At 39.4% G+C, this 15,961-nt stretch overlaps 1 protein-coding gene and 1 non-coding gene across 2 annotated transcripts; both read left to right on the top strand.

Moving 5' to 3' along the window:
* The first annotated feature begins 2,547 nt into the window (after positions 1-2,547).
* On the top strand, positions 2,548-12,240 carry LOC143809006 (hatching enzyme 1.2-like). Its single transcript, XM_077292186.1, has 11 exons — positions 2,548-2,607; positions 2,778-2,799; positions 3,384-3,443; positions 4,224-4,358; positions 5,532-5,649; positions 8,195-8,373; positions 8,527-8,608; positions 10,341-10,468; positions 10,583-10,695; positions 10,798-11,008; positions 12,227-12,240. Exons 1-11 carry the CDS (start codon positions 2,548-2,550, stop codon positions 12,238-12,240), a joined length of 1,122 nt encoding a protein of 373 aa, XP_077148301.1.
* On the top strand, positions 11,567-11,648 carry TRNAI-UAU (transfer RNA isoleucine (anticodon UAU)). Its single transcript has one exon. It is a non-coding gene; the product is annotated as a tRNA-Ile (tRNA).
* Positions 12,241-15,961: the final 3,721 nt, after the last annotated feature.

Raw genomic sequence — 15,961 nt, 5'->3', positions numbered from 1 at the left:
CTTTCAAGAAAAATACAAAACTGCAAATTATGGGCACAAGATACTAGTTAGTTGACCCAATGATCTTGTCTGATTGTTATATGTGGAATCAGTAAGGAATGTTTCCTGTATTGTGGGGTAATTAATTAGCATTTGCCTTTTGGTTTGTTTTTTGCTTCCTAGATCAACTTGTTAGATTATAAGTTGAGTAATATAAAATGTGACAGTTTGTGAAGATAAAGCTTTTTACCTGACAGACAACAGAGTTGCTAAAGCTGTCTAAACCATAGGATCACTGACAGTGATAGCTGTACCTTATTGCTGACAGGCAACTCAATAGACTTATTTTTTCTTTCAACCTTAAAACTATGACACTGTCATGATCCTTTCCGGGGTTTTTGTCTTGTCTGCCCTTTTTGCCGGGTGGATTATGTCAAGGGTTAACTTTGGCATGCCTCGTTCTGGGTTCAGGTTTGCTATTTAGCTCCGATGCATCCTGCTGGCAGTGTCAGCTATAGTTCTGCCTTTGGTGTGTGTACCTGACTCCGGTGGATCTTGATTTGTCCTGCTGTGATACCTGACTTGCCCCGTGTCTGTTGACTCCCTCTGTCTGTCCTTTCCCAGTGTTTCCCTGTTAGTTGGTTTGATTCTCTGTTTTTTTGACTCGGCTTGTATTTGGACTTGCTTCTGCCTTCTGTCTTTGTCTTTTCCACTTTCGACCATTGCTGAACCCCCTGGCTTGTTCCTGACCACGTGTACTGCTGCACCTTCTGGTACTTCTGCTTCTGACTGTTTTTTGACTCGGCTTGTCTGATCACTCTTTTGCCACTTGGTGGTGCCTGTGCTGCTGCTCTGTGGTGCTTCTCTGTGTGTGCAGCCTAACTTCCCTCACATGCTCCCCCTGGTGGATGTTGTGGTATACTGCACTGCAGCAGCATGACAGACGCACTTGTTTTTTTACCTTAAGAAAGGTGCCGAAATGCATTGGTGCAAAGAAAAATTCTTGCTTATATTCTCTGGATCACATCTTTTTTGTGAGCACAGTCCACACATCATGATAATTTCCACTTTGCCAAACTTCTGTATGATACTGTCCTCCAGACATGGGGCAGCAGTTACAACACATCAGGCTTCTACAGGTATTGTTTCCTTACACAACCCTTACCGGTGAAAACTACCATCACCCTCTTGTTTATTACCGTATATTCCAATCTGTGTGTATAAATCCCATCCAGATCTTCCCAACCTTAAAACTATGAAGCTATTATAGAGTTTGGTTTTTGCAGTCACAGCTGTAGTTGTTATCATTACAACTTTAAAATTCTTATGACTTTCTGATCTCTTTTATTCCATTTTGTTCCGTGAGGCAGAGTAAACAAAAATAGTAATTCTGCCATGTAGGTTTTTTTTTTCAGCGGTCATCTTATGGGAGAAATAACATGATATTTTATTAGAGAAAATTTACGCACGCCACAATTGATTTTCTCAATTTAAATCTCAATATTAATAAACGGGAAAAATTCTAAATTGTGAGTCTATAAGGTGTCATTTCAGTAAAAATCCCAGTTTCCTCATCACATTATACTAATGGGCTCATTATCTGAAGATTACACTTGGAAGCTGTAACCAGTGAATCTGGACACAATGGAACAGCAGGTGAAACCTTCCCATCAGATCACCGGTCAGTACAATGGCTGCAGTGGCCAGTGTACGTGAGAATTCAGTTTGCCCCTGGCACCTCTGCTGGGACTGGATTTGTCACATTCTCTTATATAAGGCCTAACTGTCATTGTTCCTTCTAACGGGTCAGTTTACACTGCAAGACAATTGTGAACGATTTCATGATTGTTCAATTACACGATTATCTTGCTGCGTAAATGGGCTGCCGATCACCCGATGAATGGGCAAGACATGCGTTTATCAGGTGAAATAATGTTTTGGGTTATCGGCGTTGCAACGTCTGGTGTAAACTGAACTTGTGCTGCCAAGAACTATGGCAGCCAGTGTGTACTTAGCGATCTCATATAAATGACTAAGTGCACATTGCTCACTTTGGTCGGCATCGATTAGTAAAAGTTTACCGATCGTCAGTCGTATTCTGCCTCTGATCAGTCCATGTAGACTGGGTTCAAGAATTGCTCTCGTGTGTTTAGCCTCCTTATTTTTAAAAAAATTATTTGCCGGTTTTGCCAAAAATTCAGATAATTATGACAAAAAAAGCGCAACAATTTTTATGTATTAATCCAGCTCCAATATAGCATGAGTAACCTGACCCTGACACTAAATATATAGCGAGAACATAGCCCTCAGGTGCCACTTCTAGTACTGCTAAGATCGTACGTGCTAGAAGGACCCCCCCTCAGGCAACTTATGTGATTCCTGAATATATAATTAGAGTAAAGTAGCATGTAAGGGAGGGGTCTGAGGACCATCACCACCACCCATGGTGAAGGGTCAGGCTCTGTGTGGGGATTGGCTATTCTCATCCACTGGAGGGGTTTATAAGCAGCATCTATGCAGCATCTTTTACAGGTGTCTCAGCTGTCACTAAATACAAAGTACAAGACCATGGAGCTGATGAAGGTGGCCTTCTGGCTATGTTTGACTGGCCAAGTTCTGCCCAGACCGGTAAGTCATAATCAACTTGCTCATTTTCCTTATGACTTTGTGGTGCTAACAATTATGCGATGCTCGGATATACCACATCGAAAAGCTTGAGTCCATACTGGGATCATTTTCTGAAAAGTCTTCAACTTTCTTCTAAGACCTAATGGACACTTTTTTGCTTCTTTTCACAGGTGTATGAACCTCGTATTCTAGGTAAGTTCTCCATATTTTCAGAATATTAATGTGAATATATAACATCTCCTACAGATGTAGAAGATATGAATTAGCATTTTACCTCCAGTATATGTATGTGTGTACCCTACTCTGATAAATTATTTTTGAGACCACCACTTTAAGATAATTGTCTAGACCTTTAGATGACACATCATGATCTGCATAGCCAGTGCTATAGAAAGTAGAAACCTAATGAACAAGGAACATAGGATGCCATAGTCGTATTTTCTCTTCATACAAACAGTGATCACGTAGATAATGGTCTTGTCTAATGTGGTTTAGGTCAGGCTTTAGCTTTAAATTCAGGATGCCAGTCTAGTGGAAAGGAGACTCCTTAAAAGATGGGAGCATTTAAAAAATTCCTGATAACATGATCCTAATAGGAGCCTTTGATCAGATCTGTTCCCCGATATGTGTCCAGCTTAGGTCTGGTACATTTTTATATTCATCAAGAAATAAAATTTAACTTATCAGATAGTGATCCCACATATTTATACGGACTCATCACATTATCCTGTCTTCATAGAGATGGTGCCTTGTCCTAATATATTTTATCTCTACAGGTGACAGCATTTCTGGCACGGACCGCACTGTATTTGAAGTCATCCAGGCTGCAAACAAAGGTACATTTTTCATAAAGTTGACTTTTTGCTTGTGTTTTCCAAGGAGGCTCAAAGTGTAACTCACAAGATGCAGAAATATGTAACTAGTCCTTGGTAGATTTAGAGAACATCGTTAAAAGTAGATTGCACAATATTGAATGGGCTTCTAATAAAGACCTCTCTTTTCTGAAACCTCAACGATTGGGCCGAGCTGTGGCTGGACATCGATTTCCCCCTGCGGTGGCCATCGTAGGTGAAATATAGTATTGCATTGCAGTAATTCGAATATACGGACCAAGTCGTCCAGAGTCGAGTCTAGTTCATTAAGGGGGATCCATAGTTGTGGTTTTCCTTCTATGTGGGAGTAGTCTATGTTTGGTCCTAGCCTATGTTTGGTCCAATGACTATGGGAAGGCTTAGGTTTTATGCTACATCTTAATGGAGATATATTTGATTGGTGGTGGGACAGGAGACAAATGGAAGAGAGTATGACTTTAAATTCAGATTATGTAGCTTGTGAAACCATATAGACACTGTTAATATTTATTTCTTGGCTTTTGGCTTGATCTTGAGCCATGGCGACTTGATGGATGAAGGATCTGTCGGAAGATCGTTCTTGTGCAAGCCTAGATAGGTCCAACAGAGTCTACTCCGCCGTTATCTTGATTGTATCAAGTCATCGGGTTGCTGATCATAGAGACACATTGGTTTATATATGAGCTGTATACACAAAACTGTACTTTTTTTACATCAAGATCTATTGCAAAAACATGAGAAATAATATCCATCCTTCCATCGTAGATGTTCACGTTTTGCTGAAAGAAAGTGATGTAGCCTTTGCCATCAACCGTAACGCTAGAAAATGTAGCTCATGCAAGTGGCAGAAGAACGCGAATGGAATCGTCACAGTACCATATACCATAGCTCCTCAGTACTGTAAGTGCCTCCTATTGTCTCAAGCAAAAATTTAGTAACATGAATAATATTTACCATGACTTTATTATTGATGGATTATCCCTAGGATAGTCAACTAACAAAGCCACAGCAGTTCAGTCCCTGCTATATTATGTACCCAGACGCAGTGCCAAATGCCCAGTTGTGGCTATAGCGGGTACTGCCGTTACATGCAATTCCTATCCAAGTGAAGGGGATATAGTTGCAGTAGCAGACACAATTTTCATATATAGTGCTATGACTGGGCAAATAGTGCATGCTACACAGGTTTGTACCATCTCAGACACTTATGGTATATCCACCTGATTTTTAAAGCAGGTACACAGGTCTCTTCAGGTATAAGTGAACTTTTGTACTAACATTTGCAATTTATATTTTAAAATCTGCTGACAAATCCACTTAAAGCACTCTTACAATTGACCCTATAGATATATATGTGGCTATTCTGTATGATAAAGTCAGAAAAATGAACAAATATGGAAAAGCGAATATGATGCGCTTCTGGTGTCTCAATAAATATACATGTCCAGAAAAAAACTTGAGATAGTAAAACAGGTAATGCGGTTTTATTCTCGACGCGTTTCGAAATGTACTCAATTTTTCATCAGGACTCATCGTGGACTCCTGATGAAGTTGTGAGTGCACTTCGAAACGCGTTAATGAATATAGATGATGTCCAGAAGAAACTTGAGATAGTTGAGCAGGTAATGCGCTATCAACGAGTTTCAAAGGGCACTCACTTATTCATCGGGAGAACCACAAGTGTGGTTGTGACTTGTGCTTCTCGTGATGAAGAAGTGAGTGCACGCGTTTATAAAACTGCTTTGCCTGTTCTACTATCTCATTTATTGAGACGCTAGCATCACAGCATATCTGATTTTCCATATTTATTCATTTCGTCATTAGATTTGCCAACCTACAGAGCAGCAGCAGTTGGAACTTTTATCTCTGAGCACATTTAGGAGTTTCCGCATTTAGAAGAGTTATTGTCTGGTTTTACTCAAATTCTGAAAAATGACAGAATGTTGCTTTAGATACCGCTATAATGCAGAGTACCCATATGGGAGCACCCGGAACCGACCTGTAGGCGCTGTGTACACGGCTCTTCCTGATTTTCCTGGTTCTAAAACTGACGTAAAGTCTTTTCATCTTCAGCGGCAACAGAAGTATCTCTGATTAACGAAGCATTGAAGGAGTTTGAAGTGATGACCTGTGTGCAATTTGTCGACTGGAATTCGGAACCAGACTATCTCAGTATAGAACCTGGATCTGGGTTAGTGCTAACATTCACTTAAAGGGGGTATCTATAATTGATGCCATGACTGTTAAATAAACAGTAATTGTCAAATTTACAAAAGGTGGAAAATTTACTAAGAACGACTTTTCAATACAGCGGAGAAAATAAGTATTTAATACGCTGCCAATATTTGCAAGTTTTCCCACCTACAAAGAATAGATAGGTCTGCAATTTTTATTGTAAGAACACTTCACCTGTGAGAGACAGAATCTAAAAATAAAAAACAGAAAATCACATCGTATGATTTTTATATAAATAATTTTCATTTTATTTAATGAAATAAGTATTTTATATAATAGAAAAACAGAACTTAATATTTGGAACAGAAACCTTTGTTTGCAGTTACAGAGGTCGGATGTTTCCTGTAATTCTTGACCAAGTTTGCACACACTGCAGCAGGGATTTTGGCCCACTCCTCCATACAGATCTTCTCCAGATCTTTCAGGTTTTGAGGCTGTCGCTGGACAACATTGAGTTTCAGCTCTCTCCAATGATTTTCTATTGGGTTCAGGTCTGGACATTGGCTAGGACACTCCAGGACCCTGAAATGCTTCTTACGGAGCCACTCCTTAGTTGCCCTGGCTGTGTGCTTTGGGTCATTCTCATGCTGGAAGACCCAGACAGGACCCATCCTCAATGCTGTTACTGAGGAAAGAAGGTTGCTAGCCAAAATCTCACGATGCATAACCCCATCTATCCTCCCTTCAATTCGATGCAGAAAAGCACTGCCAAACTATGATATTTACCTCACCATGCTTTATGGTTGGGATGGTGTTCTTGGGGTTGTACTCATCCTTCTTCTTCCTCCAAACACGGTGAGTGGAGTTGACACCAAAAAGTTCTATTTTGGTCTCATCTGATCACATGACCTTGTCCCATGCTTCCTCTGGATCATACAGATGGTCATTGGCAAACAAAATAAGCCTTGACATTTGCTGGCATGAGCAAGGTTGATCTTGCGTGCCCTGCAGAATTTTAATCCATGATGGCATAGTGTTACTAACGGTAATGTCTGAGACTGTGGTCCCAGCTCTCTTCAGATCATTGACTAGGTCCTGACATTTCTCAGAACCATCTTTACCTCACGAGGTGAGACCTTACATGGAGCCCGAGACAAAGGAAAAAGGATTGTCATCTTATATTTCTTACATTCTTTAAAAATTGTGCCAACAGTTGTTGCCTTCTCACTATGCTGCTTGCCTATAGTCCTGTAGCCCATCCCAGCCTTGTGCAGGTCTACAATTTTGTCCCCGGTTTCCTTAGACAGCTCTTTGGTCTTGTCCATGGTGAAGAGATTGGAGTGTGATTTATTGAGTGCGTGGACAGGTGTTTTTTATACAAATAATGAGTTCAAACAGGTGCAATTAATACAGCTAATGAGTGCAGAGTAGGAGGGCTTCTTAAAGAAAAACTGACATAACAGGTCTGTGAGAGACAGAATTCTTGTTGGTTGGTAGGTGATCAAATACTTATTTCATGCAATAAAATACAATTTTTTACAATGTGATTTTCCGGTTTTTATTTTTAGATTTTGTCTCTCACAGTAGAAGTGTACCTGTGATAAAAATTACAGACCTCTCCATTCTTTGTAGGTGGAAAACTTAATAAAAAAAAGGAAATAATTCAGCTCACCCTTATAATGGTATTCTCACAGCCTATGAGAAATTTGATCCGAGCATGGAAACGTCTCTGCTTGGCGCCAGGTACTTGTGCATGAAAATGAAGGTATCCAGCTCAGGAAATAAAATCAAAAGTCTTTATTTGGACAAATTTAAAAAGTAAGCTGCTTGACAAACCAGTGCATACAGGGGGAAGGAATGTCTTGAATAACTGGACGCGTTTCGAACACGTGTAGTGTTCTTAGTCCTCAGTAAAACTAAGAACTAAGAACACTTCACGTGTTCGAAAACGCATCCCGTTATTCAAGACATTCCTTCACCCTGTATGCACTGGTTTGTCAAGCAGCTTACTTTTTTAAATTTGTCCAAATAAAGACTTTTGATTTTATTTCCTGAGCTGGATACCTTCATTTTCATGCACAGGTGGAAAACTTGCAGAATCGGCAACATATCAAATACTTATTTTCCCCACTGTACCTGACATTTTTCATTGACATTGCTGTGAGATAGTGGGTTTTTTTTGTATGAACTTTAAGCCATACATTATATTTATTTTTTAAGTGCAATTCACAAAAAAATCCTGTATTTTTTCATGTTCCCCAAAACTCTAAATTATTTTAATTCATTGTTCTAATTACATTTCTTCATTCCTGTTTTATTTATTTTTTTAAATGGATTTTTACATCTTATTTTTTAAACTTTAAGTAAGATTTATTTTTAAATATTCCACTTTTCCTTTGCACCAATTTTTTTAAAATCTACTCAAGTTTTTGTTATAATTTTTGGAGATCTTTTATTGGTAAAGGATAAGATGCGTAACATCTTCCAAGATAAGTGTCCATTTTACCAAGATTCTTATACGAAATATACATAACATCATTCTATTCATATCTTGTACATAGCTGCTGGTCTTACATTGGGAGAATATTAGGCAAACAGACCGTAAGCCTGGCCAGGCCAAGCTGTATGGTCTACGGTGTGATACAACATGAAGCTATGCACAATCTTGGCTTCTACCATGAGCATACCAGAATGGACCGGGATAACTACATTGACATCTTATGGCAGAACATGGATAAAGGTGAGAAGTTGTACAAATGGTGGTCAATTCTCTGTAGATATTGGTTGCATGACCTTCATGCATAAACTTCACTCATTGTCTCTAGAGAGAAGCTGCTAAATCCTTACATTCAGTAGAATTAATATATAATATTTTCATTTTCATCTCTTACAGCTAACTTTGGTAATTTTGACATTGTTGATGGAAACACCTTTAACCTTCCGTATGATTATACATCAGTGATGCATTACCACAGGTAAGTCCCGATGATGTTCCTTGTTGTATTTTATTATATTTACTGCTATTTCCTATTACATTGACACACATATGTTTTGGGCAGAAGAAATATTGGACTTTTAGAAAGTCAATTTTGTATAATTAGAGGTATTCCCTAAGACATTGGTCCTTAACCTCTGAGAGCCACATTCAGTTCTGAGAGATGGTCGCAATCCATTATCTGTGAGAAGAAATCATAGAAACCATATTGTGACCAATACACCAGTGTGATTTACAGTATGCTACAATTTCTTTCACAGCACATAGTATAGTGGCGTCTGGTGTCACACAGTCCAGAGAGCACGAAATCCAGTGCAATCCGCCAGTCCTTGTCCTAACACGTTTCGGAAAACTCGGTTTCCTTCTTCAGAGGTTAACAGTCAGTCTACCCTGAAGAAGGAAACCGAGTTTTCCAAAATGCGTTATGACAAGGACTGGTGGATTGCACTGGATTTCGTGCTCCATGGACTATGTGACATCACCCGCTGCTGTACCTGCGGCTGCATTTCCTTGTTTTTTTGTGTTCAGGCACGCCTCTGGAAGGGGCTGCCTGTTCGCTACATTGTAGCTCTACTTGCTTTTTTATTTCGCCAATGACATCCACACACCTGCCGAATTCAGGTCTTCGTGAGTTGATGCAACTAAGAACTTTTCAGCATGTAGTATAACATTTGACAATACATGGACAAAAAATAAGTTTGTATAATGGTGGAGGTGGGATCTAATGGTTCCCTGCTCCACCATTATATTCAACTGTATGTGTACCCTGAGAACTCAGATACTGCTGAAGTCAGGACATAGCCCCAAACCATTTTGGATCCAGTGGGACTATCCTGATTTTGGGGAGCTGTCATGGTGGATATGGAAGATAGGAGGTATGGTGAATAAATGAGGATCTCAAGTTTGGGTCAGGAGACCTGTGGTCAGTCCGTCCTCAAAACGTAATGTATGGAGGTACGAATTCAGCCTCAGACTGATCTTAAATACAGCTCCGTGAGAGAAGGAGAGAGCCACATATCCATCAGCTCTCTCCTCTTGAGCGAAGCTCACAATTCACATACTATTCATAGACACAGGAGGAGAGACAGAAACAATTATCTCTCTGAAGAGATGGAGGAATTGGGGTTCTTGTGTCCTACCATAACCACCTTAGGCCAATATATAGAGAGTTATTCCTATGGTAGCATGATTGTAAAAGTTGCTCCAAGTCAAATTACTGATATTGGTGGACCAACAGTATTACACAGGTCTCATTCTAATGGGTGACATCGACAATGTCAAGCATGGCTAGACCATGTTTTCTCATGGTCCTTCAACCTGGCTAATAGAGAGGTATCCTAAGGAGTGAAATCCAGACTCTTTCACTTAATGTATAGATAACCCCTTTAAAACTAGCCATAGATCCCAAGATAATTTTGGTGGCACCAATAATAAATAATTATTGTATATTTATGTCAATCTTGTTGCATCACTTGAATATGTATTTATAGGACTATCTGGCTGCAGTTTTCCATAGCATAATCAAGCTACAAACTCAAAGAAATTTACTCTAATGTGACATTTTTTTAACATAGTAATAATAAGATGATGACACATAAATAAATGTATCAGGTCGACTTTATATCAGCCATTAAACACATAGTTTTTACAGCCTGTAAAAGTCTACAATATCATGACTAAGGCGAATACATCTTCATCCATTCTCTCTATAGGTTTGCCTTTTCCCTAAGGGACTCTTTGTCTACTATTGTCCCGAAGCCTGATCCTAGTGTGCCTATAGGACAGAGATCGGGAATGAGTAATGTGGACCTGATGAAAATTAATGCCAACTATGGCTGCAGTAAGTTTTCTTTGCCTGATGTCTTCTCTGAATTCCTAATTGTTCTTATCTCTGTGATTTCATGTGAACTTTACACTCCTCACTAACATTGTCCATATATATTGCCACAAAAAGACCTTTGTAGGACAAAGCTGTTGACGACCACAGGATCTCTATCCGGAAGTAGTATTTCGGCAAACCAAGGTGGTGGAAACTGCCTCTGGCTTATTCAAGTCCCATACATGAAGGTAAAATGAATACAGAAAAATATCATTGAGCATAAAATTTAGATATTTGTGGATTTTTTTTAATTGATCCGAACTAATAGCACTTTTTGATTTTTGTTCCAGATTTTATTGCAGTTTAGTTATCTTAACATCGCGTCTACTGATTATGTGACAGTCTATGATGGTGCTACAAAATCGTCACCTGTCCTATTGGAGAGAAAGTCTGGGTCTGGGTCAATCCCAGCACTGGTTTCCTCTCAGCGTAACATGCTCGTAGAGTTTGTATCCAAAGCCAATTCCATGTCGAGTACATTTACTGCCTCCTATGTCACTGGTAAGTGTTTGACATTCATCCTAAGAGGGCCAAAAATATTCATCCAATGGAAGATGCATGACCGCAACGTTTGGCTCAGCCTAACCCATTCTCTAGCATCTTTACTAAATGTTCTGGTTATTTCAGTAGAGGGTGGCCGATCACCTCTGGCACAGAGGTAAAAATTCAAGTTGTCGATCCTTGTGGTGATCAACTTGCCAATATTAAGGGACTCTTGCCAAGTGCCAGAGAAATGAAGTGGAATCAACTAATAATGTATTGTCTATGGTCGGTTTTGCTTTTCTCCCCTGTTGACCATAGAAATTAGATCATTGTTGGCTTGATCCAATTACAGTCTTTAGTCCATGTGCACACAATTCTAAAAGCAGTCGTTAATCTCTGTCGGTTGTACATTTTCCTCATTCTACAGCCATCACTATCTTATGTTTGTTACCTGTTTTAATCCCTTTGGCCCCGATTCATCAAGGCTGGTGACTTTTTCGCTGGTCTTGATGAGGGGCGTGTTGAAATCAGACACTCCTGATTCATTAAAAGCTCGATACACTTGCAGCTTAAAATGGTAGCATGGCCGAGTGGTCTAAGGCGCTGGATTTATGCTCCAGTCTGTTCGGAGGCGTGGGTTCAAATCTCACTGCTGCCAGTGTATCGTGATTCATTAAAAGGCAAATGACTCTGGATTAACCAGGAACATCTAATGTGTGGTGTGCACCACCATGCATCACAATAGAAACCTAACTCCAGTCCCTGACTGGAGTTAGATTTCTGGTGTAAAGAGCGCCACAGCTCATCATGAATTAGACGTCATGCCCCTGTCGTGCCTCTGTCCTACCTCAACTCCACTTATTCTGTAACAGCTGGGAGTAACTGTCGTGAAAACATCAATAGTCTCAAAATTTAATCACAACACAAAGTTGTGCAAAAATTGTATGACTTTTCAAAGCAATTGACACCAGAATTCTGTATAAATGGAGGGTTGTTCTCAGAATTAGTACTTCTGGTGGATGTAAGAAACCTCACTGTAACATTAGACCCACCGTAGATGTCTACAAATCCACCAGAGATGATACATGGGCAACAAAACTATAATCGCTAAAAAATAGGACCAGATAAATGGGGATATGATTGGATTCCACCTAAAGAAATACCCCAAAAAAGCAAAAAAAATGTTGTCCTGTAATAATTCATTGTTTCTAATCATTAATGTTCTTTACTTTTCAGTGCCTACATACTAAATGAATTAAAATGATCCACGAGAAGCGCCAGCAGATGACAGGAAGGATAAATACTTTTATTCCATCCATTTCAATCTTTTGTTTTCTATATTGTTATAGAAAACATTATATTAATTACATCTCCTCATATTGCCTGTTATTCCATAGTTATGGATGCTGTAATGATACACTGTGTTTTGGAAAGGAGACGTTCTCGTATCCGATTCCGATAGATTGTAAGCTCTTGTGAGCAAGACCCTCGTTCCTCCGAATTGTTGAATGTCTGATGTTGTCTGTATGAGTCCCTTCTGAATTGTAAAGTGCTGTGAAATATGGTGATGGTATGTAAATAAAATTATTATTATTATTATTATTATTATTATTATTATTTCCTAATACATGATAGCTTAAAAATGGAAATGTTAAAAATATTAAAATAAGGGTCAGAAAGAAAACATAATGAGAATATGCACCCTTTACATATAAATTAAGAGAGTATAATAATTGATAATACATGAGAAAGGTTAACTTAAAGGGGATGTCCAACTTTGAGGATTTTTTTACTTACATAAACACTCCCATCAACGTTTTTATCTTCTTAATATATTGCAGTCATCATATTATATAGCACTGTGTACTTACAATTGCTCATTTTGTCTTTCTATTCAGCTAATTCTTCTCTTTTCTCTGCTCTATGTAGTAGCAGGAAGTCTCAAATCCTGACCCAACTCCTCCCTTCTCCCCCTGCCAGGGACATTTGCAGTGACTCATGACTCATCCAGAGAAAACTGATCTCCTGTTTCTACATAGAGCTTAGAAGGATTTAGGTAGTCAGTTCTTAATCATGTGATGTTATAGACCGAATGGAAAAGAGAAAAATTAACGGGTAAAGGGGCATAATGAGCAATTGTAAGTGCACAGTGCTATATAATATGAAGACTGCAATATACTGAGATGATAAAAACTTTGATGGAGGAGTGCTTATCTAACCCCTTAAGCCCCAAGGGTGGTTTGCACGTTAATGACCAAGCCAATTTTTACAATTCTGACCACTGTCCCTTTATGAGGTTATAACTCTGGAATGCTTCAAAAGATCTTTTTCTCGTGACATATTGTACTTCATGATAGTGGTAAAATTTCTTTGATATTACCTATTGTTTGTGAAAAAGACGGAAATTTGAAGGAAATTTTGAAACTTTTGCAATTTTCCAACTTTGAATATTTATGCCCTTAAATCACAGAGATATGTCACACAAAATACTTAATAAGTAACATTTCCCACATGTCTACTTTACATCAGCACAATTTTGGAACCAAATTTTTTTTTTATTAGGGAGTTATAAGGGTTAAAAATTGATCAGCAATTTCTCATTTTTACAACACCATTTTTTTTTGGGACCACATCACATTTGAAGTCATTTTGAGGGGTCTATGTGATAGAAAATAACCAAGTGTGACACCATTCTAAAAACTGCACCCCTCAAGGTGCTCAAAACCACATTCAAGAAGTTTATTAACCCTTCAGGTGTTTCACAGGAATTTTTGGAATGTATAAAAAAAACGAACGTTTAACTTTTTTTCACAAAAAATTTTCTTCAGCTCCAATTTGTTTTATATTACCATGGGTAATAGGAGAAAATGGACCCCAGAAGTTGTTGTACAATTTGTCCTGAGTATGCCGATACTCCATATGTGGGTGTAAACCACTGTTTGGGCGCATGGCAGAGCTCGGAAGGGAAGGAGTGCCATTTGACTTTTCAATGCAAAATTGACTGGAAATTTGATGGGACGCCATATTGTGTTTGGAGAGCTCCTGATATGCCTAAACATTGAAACCCCCACAAGTGACACCATTTTGGAACGTAGACCCTCTAAGGAACTTATATAGATGTGTGGTGAGCACTTTGACCCATCAAGTGCTTCACAGACGTTTATAATGCAGAGCCGTAAAAATAAAAAATCATTTTTTCACAAAAATGATTTTTTCGCTCCCATTTTTTTATTTTTCCAAGGTTAAGAGAAGAAATTGGACCCCAAAAGTTGTTGTGCAATTTGTCCTGAGTACGAAGATTCCCCATATGTGGGTGTAAACCACTGTTTGGGTGCATGGCAGAGCTCGGAAGGGAAGGAGCGCCGTTTGACTTTTCAATGCAAAATTGACTGGAATTGAGATGGGATGCCATGTTGCGTTTGGAGAGCCCCTGATGTGCCTAAACATTGAAACCCCACAAATGACACCATTTTGGAAAGTAGACTTCCCTAAGGAACTTATCTAGATGTGTGGTGAGCACTTTGACCCACCAAGTGCTTCACAGAAGTGTATAATGTAGAGCCGTAAAAACAAAAAATCATATTTTTTTCACAAAAATGATCTTTTCGTCCCCAATTTTTTATTTTCCCAAGGGTAAGAAAAGAAATTGGACCACAAAGGTTGTTGTGCAATTTGTCTTGAGTACAATGATACCTGATATTTGGGGGTAAACCACTGTTTGGGCATGGCAAAGCTCGGAAGGGAAGAAGCGCCGTTTGACTTTTCAATGCTAAATTAACTGGAATTGAGATGGGACACCATGTCGCGTTTGGAGAGCCCCTGATGTGCCTAAACATTGAAACCCCCACAAGTGACACCATTTTGGAAAGTAGACCCCCTAAGGAACTTATCTAGATGTGATGTGAGAGCATTGAACCCTCAAGTGTTTCACTACAGTTTATAACGCAGAGCCATGAAAATAAAAATTCTTTTTTTTTCACAATTATTTTTATCCCCCAGTTTTGTATTTTACCAAGGGTAACAGGAGAAATTGGACCCCAAAAGTTGTTGTCCAATTTGTCCTGAATACGCTGATACCCCATATGTGGTGGGGAACCACCGTTTGGGCGCATGGCAAAGCTCGGAAGGGAAGGAGCGCCATTTGGAATGCAGACTTAGATGGATTGGTCTGCAGGAGTCACATTGCATTTGCAGAGCCCCTGATGTACCTAAACAGTAGAAACCCCCCACAAGTGACCCTATATTGGAAACTAGACCCCCAAAGGAACTTATCTAAATGTGTTGTGAGAACTTTGAACCCCCAAGTGTTTCACTGCAGTTTATAACGCAGAGCCGTGAAAATAAAAAATAATTTTTTTACCACAAAAATGTTTTTTTAGCCCCCCAAATTTTTATTTTCCCAAGGGTAACAAGAGAAATTGGACCCCAAAATTTGTTGTCCAATTTGTCCTGAGTACGCTGATACCCCATATGTTAGGGTAAACCCCGTTTGGGTGCACGGGAGAGCTTGGAAGGGAAGGAGCACTGTTTTACTTTTTCAACGCAGAATTGGCTGGAATTGAGATCGGATGCCATGTCGCGTTTGGAGAGCCCTTCATGTGCCTAAACAGTGGAAGCCCCCAATTCTAACTGAAACCCTAACCCAAACACACCCCTAACCCTAATCCCAACTCTACCCATAACCCTAACCACACCCCTAACCCGAACATGCCTCTAACCCTAACCCCAACCACACCCCTAACCCCAACAGACCCCTAACCCTAATCCCAACCCTAACTACACCCCTAGCTCCAACACACCCCTAACCCTAATCCCAACTATAACCCTAACCAAACCCCTAACCCTGACACATCCCTAACCCTAATTTCAACCGTAAATGTAATCCAAACCCTAACCCTAACTTTAGCCCCAACTTTAACCCTAACTTTAGCCCCAACCCTAACTGTAGCCGTAACCCCAACCCTAGCCCTA

The sequence above is a fragment of the Ranitomeya variabilis genome, chromosome 2 (assembly GCF_051348905.1).
Source record: "Ranitomeya variabilis isolate aRanVar5 chromosome 2, aRanVar5.hap1, whole genome shotgun sequence".
Classification (NCBI taxonomy): Eukaryota; Metazoa; Chordata; class Amphibia; order Anura; family Dendrobatidae; genus Ranitomeya; species Ranitomeya variabilis.
This window is presented reverse-complemented; position numbering and strand designations above follow the sequence as displayed.